The 5,490-nt window shown below is 38.0% G+C and overlaps 1 protein-coding gene across 1 annotated transcript; it reads left to right on the forward strand.

Annotated features, from left to right (window-relative positions):
* The first annotated feature begins 3,137 nt into the window (after positions 1-3,137).
* Positions 3,138-3,974, forward strand: LOC133061631 (olfactory receptor 7A17-like). Its single transcript, XM_061149603.1, has 2 exons — positions 3,138-3,492; positions 3,778-3,974. The coding sequence occupies exons 1-2, from the start codon at positions 3,138-3,140 to the stop codon at positions 3,972-3,974; spliced, it is 552 nt and encodes a 183-aa protein (XP_061005586.1).
* Positions 3,975-5,490: the final 1,516 nt, after the last annotated feature.

Raw genomic sequence — 5,490 nt, forward strand, 5'->3', positions numbered from 1 at the left:
AAATTGCTATTATGTCAATGCTAGAAAAAGATATTGAGATTGTTAAATTCACACTGGTGCCTATCAGGGGTGATTTTCCCCCAGGGGACACATTGAAAAAATGTTCTGGGACATTTTTGGCTGTCACCCTGGAGGAGGGTGAATGAAGACCATGGATGCTGTAAACATCTTTCAATGTACAAGACAGAGCATAAAAGAGAATGATCTGGTCCAGAAAATTAATAGCCCTGAGACTGAGTATCCCTGGGGTAAAGCATATGCCTGTTCAGTTGTGTCTCTCTTTTGCAACTTCATGGGCTGTAGCCCGCCAAGTTCCTCTGTCCATGTTGCTATTTCCTTCTCCAGGGGATCGACCCAGGGGTCAAAGTCACATCTTTGGCGCTTTCTGCTTTGGTCAGTGGATTCTTTACAATTTAGCACCACCTGGGAAGCCCAAAGAATATCTGTATTTGTGATATTTATAGCTATCTTTGGGCTGTTTTTTAATCTTATAATACTTTGTGTTTATGCTAGCAAAATTGGAGTACTGCTTTTGCTACCAGTTTAAAAGTTTCACCCTCAGTCATCAGAACAGTTCTTAATCCCAGTCTTTTTCCCAGGCTGATAGGTAAAGACATTTCATGTTTTCTTAAAATATTGCTCAGTTACAGTAAATTTTACATATATCCATCACCACTTGGTTTTATTATTATCATTATATGCCCATATAGTATTTACCTATTTCTCTATAGTTTTCCGTGTTTCAAAATATTTTCACATCACTGTTTCTCAATGGAATTTTGGAGTTTATTTTTGTATGATGTCTGAGAGTGGGCCAATTTTATATTCTTTCAGACAGACAGCCATTTATACCAGGTTTTATTTAACAACCCAATCATTTCCTACTAAACTGAAATATAATCTAGCCATATGGTAAATGTCCATATACACTGAGACCTAATTTTGTACGATCGGTTCTATCAGTTGATCACATTAAATGTAGAGAGATTTTTTTGCATCCTTACTAGGAATAATATCCTTTTATATTTATTGCTAAACATTTGCCTTTTCTTGTTGCTACCTTTTATCTTTTTGTGGGTAGATATGTTTTGTTAAATAGCAATCATACTACCCCATCTTGTGAGAGATATTCTTTTGCATTCAACTAACTAGTGCCTCTTCCTCATTGAAATTCATTTATGTTTATATAGATGAAAAGTATAACATTTGATACTGCTTCTTCAGCTTTTCAAAACTTATATTTTTATATTTTTCATTCCCAGGTCTTTGCCATTTTACTTTAGTGAGAGACCCATGTTGATGTGGTTAAACATTTTATTCTATGTTTTATTTCAGAGGTCATAAATTTTAATTAAATGTCATTTAATATAATTGACTCCATTATGATTTAGTCTTTGTAGATTTTTATGTCTCTATACATTTTTTATTGCTTCTATGTTATCCAATTTGTTGGCATATAACCATTTATAGTAGTCTGTGATCCTTTATATTTCTTGGGTACTGTTACTAAAAGTGGGGGTGGTCTGGCTGCTCATTACTTAAAATCTGATTAAGAAGTCAGGTTGGTGGAAAGGAAATTTTGCTTTGTTTAAGATGCTGGCAACTGCGGTGTGGGGAGGAGTGCTGACTTCTGTCCAAAGGCAGATTCCCCCTCACTGAGAATCAGTGGGTAAGAGCTTTTATAGGCAGAGGGAGGGGACTACATGTAGAAAAAGCACAACTATCTCTGACAGTTAACTTGAATGTATGCGGTGGTCTGCCCAGCATCATCCTGATTATTTTAAGTACAGTTAATCTTCATTTCCAGGGTTGGTCTGTTCCCGTGTCCTTGAGGCCAGTTCTTGGAATCGTGACAGCTTTTATGTCATGATTACAGTCTGGTCCTCATGTAGTTGACTTCTTTCACCTGATAAGGGTTTCAGTATCTATAAGACAACTCACAGGATGCAGATCAGAATATTATCTGCAAATCTTGAGAAGGAACTAAAGGTCCTTGACTGATTGTGCTTTATGACTAAACTATTATTATTTAGTGTGTTGGACTGGTTTCCTTTGTTTCTGCGTTTTCTCACTGCTCTGATTTAAGTTCTTCTCCAGTTGAAGTTTTTCTACAGACAGAAGACAGGTGGAACACAAGGTGAAGGTGAAGAACATAAGGTTCTCCTCCATTTCAGTATCACTTGTAACATCTCCTCTTTCAGTTCTGATATTATTTATCTGAGTCCTTGCCATTCTGTCTGCTGGGTACACATTTACACACATAACTTTGCATCTCCCTCCCATTCTTACTAGAGGTTATGATTCACGTGTCACCATGTTTGCCAGTCTTACCCAAAGCACATGAAAAATAGAAGGCTGGACTCTTTCCTTTATACTGGTTTTCTTTCTCATCATACCACTTGTCCCCATCAGAAGTGCTAGATAATCTTATGTTTGCTTATATATTTTTCCATCAGTGAATTGTAGGGAGTGTGGCTTTTCAGCATCTTATATTCATAGCCTAGACAGTGCTGAAAATATAGTCATACTTCAATTTACATTCCTTCAATAGATGGGTTTCTCATTAGAACTGTAAAATTCATCCTTCCCTCCTGGGGAAAATGCTGATTGGGAAAGCAATTTCATATCAGAAATGGCACAGGGGGATTCATTAAAGAAAATCAGATCCATACAACAAATACAAAAATTAATTTATTGACTTCAAAGTATACGTTATATAACTTAGAATATGTGAATGATTCAAGTTTGTGTGAATATTGGGGCTTCCCTGGTGGCTCAGAGGTAAAGAATCTGCCTGCAATACAGGAATCGCATGAATCACAGGTTCAATCCATGGGCTGGGAAGATCCCCTGGAAAAGGACATGGAACCCACTCCAGTATCCTTGCCTGGAGAATTCCATGGACAGAGGAGCCTGGCAGGCTATAGTCCATTGGGTCACAAAGAGTCAGATACAACTGAAGCAACTTAGCACACGCACCCGCATATATTTGTATTAGCCATGTTATTTCCTTCTTTCCTAGAAGCTACTTCCATCATATGCAACCAGGCAATGATACATGGATTTCCGGATTTCTTCTTCTGAGATTTTCAGAGGAACCAGAAGTGCAACCTCTCATATTTGGGCTTTTCTTATCCATGTACCTGATCACTGTGTTTGGAAACCTGCTCATTATCTTAGCCGTCAGTTCAGACCCCCACCTCCACACCCCCATGTACTTCTTCCTCTCCAACCTGTCCTTTGTAGACATTTGTTTCACCTCTACCACCATCCCAAAGATGCTGTGGAACATCCAAACCCAGAATAAAGCCATAACCTACGAAGGCTGCATCACACAGATTTATTTTTTCACACTCTCTGCAGTGTTGGACGTTTTTCTCCTGACCGTGATGGCCTATGACCGCTTTGTGGCCATCTGCCACCCCCTACACTACACAGTCCTCATGAACCCCCGGCTCTGTGCACTGCTGGTTCTAATGTCCTGGGTCATATGTCTCCTGAATTCCTTGTTACAAAGCTTAATGGCATTGCGACTATCCTTCTGCACAAACTTGGAAATCCCCCACTTTTTTTGTGAACTCAATCAAATGATCCAACTTGCCTGTTCTGACACCTTTCCTAATAACATGGTGATGTATTTTCCAGCTGTCCTGATGGGTGGCGGTCCTTTCACTGGTGTCCTTTACTCCTACTCTAAGATAGTCTCTTGCATATGTGGAATCTCATCACTTCAGGGGAAGTATAAAGCATTCTCTATCTGTGCGTCTCACCTCTCAGTTGTTTCCTTATTTTATTGTACAATGCTAGGGGTGTACCTTAGCTCTGCTGGTACCCACAGCTCAAAATCAAGTGCAACAGCCTCAGTGATGTACACTGTGGTCACACCCATGTTGAACCCCTTCATCTACAGTCTGAGAAATAAAGATATAAACAGAGCTCTGAAAGCATTCTTTGTGAAGCAAAATACAAAATGATCAATTGTCAGAATACTGGGGAAATGCACATGATAGCGGAAGACAAAGCCCCAGAGTCAGAAATTTTGATTATTTAATAAGATTGTTTAAGTAATATTTTTCTCTGTTATTTCCTGATTTTTTTATTTCTTTGACCTCAAATTCTTTATGAAATTTAAATAACTGACTTTATCAACCTTTCTGCTCTTTCAGGTATCCAACAGCTTTGCTCATTGTTGTTTTCATGTTTCCCCAAATTTATTTCCAACCATGGCTCAGAAATACTTGGAAATCCCCAATTACCTAATGAAACAACAGTTTAGAATATTTCAAATTATATACATCATATTAAATACTTTTTCTTTTGTCTTACTACTGGAATTGTCATGCATTATAGTACTCTGATAGAAAAAGGGACAATTGATGATTAAAGCAATTTATATAACTTAATAATAGAAGAAAATCTGAAATGACTCTTCGCCTTTTTATCTAGTATTTCTTTCTATAGCACTACCTTAACTGCTCCTACTTACGAAATAGATTTTAACAGAGTAATGTGTTAAAGCTGGTCACTTGGCATTATTCTCCTCTTTAGAATTCTGATACTGTTTTCTTATTTTTCTTTTTCATTTTCTTAGTTCAGTGACCGAAATGCTAACCTTAGTCACTGGCAAAATTATTATCAAATACATTTATTCAAGAGGAATATTTATTGCAAGATAAACTTTAATAAATATATTGACCTAATATGACCTTAGATTCAGTTCAGTTCAGTCGCTCAGTCATGTCCGACTCTTTGTGACCCCATAAATCGCAGTACACCAGGCCTCCCTGCCCATCACCAACTCCCGGAGTTTACTCAAACTCATGTCCATCAAGTCGGTGATGCCATCCAGTCATCTCATCCTCTGTCGTCCCATTCTCCTCCTGCCCCCAATCCCTCCCAGCATCAGGGTCTTTTCCAGTGAGTCAACTCTTCACATGAGGTGTCCAAAGTACTGGTTAGATTCATAGATGACTTTAAAAAAGATGAAGATTTTTTAAATCATATACTGAGCTACTTTGCAAAATATTTATTTTTAATACTGCACATTTATTCATTGGAATATGGATGTTTTAGGTGTTGGTTGGTTGTTAATAGTGTCCAAGTCTTTTGTGACCCCATGAATTGTAGCCTGCCAGGCTCCTCTATCCGTGAGATTTCTCAGGCAAGAATGCTGGAGTGGGCTGTCATTTCCTTCTCCAGGGGATCTTCCCAATCTACATCTCCTGCTTGGCAGGTACATTCTTCACCACTGAGCCATTTGGGAAGCCCAGAATATGGAGAACTGTTGTCCATATAGAATAGGCCTTTTATATATGGGTGAAAATTTGTTTGACACTTTTTATAGTTTTATTGATGTATCATCTTTTTACCACTACAAAACATTTAATGCTGCCTATAGTATGACTCCTTTTATTGCTATAAAGGAAATATGTCCCCCTCTCCTACACTTTTTCATGAACACTAAAGTGATAGTGGATGAACATTATCAAT

Source organism: Dama dama, chromosome 9, assembly GCF_033118175.1.
Source record: "Dama dama isolate Ldn47 chromosome 9, ASM3311817v1, whole genome shotgun sequence".
NCBI lineage: Eukaryota > Metazoa > Chordata > Mammalia > Artiodactyla > Cervidae > Dama > Dama dama.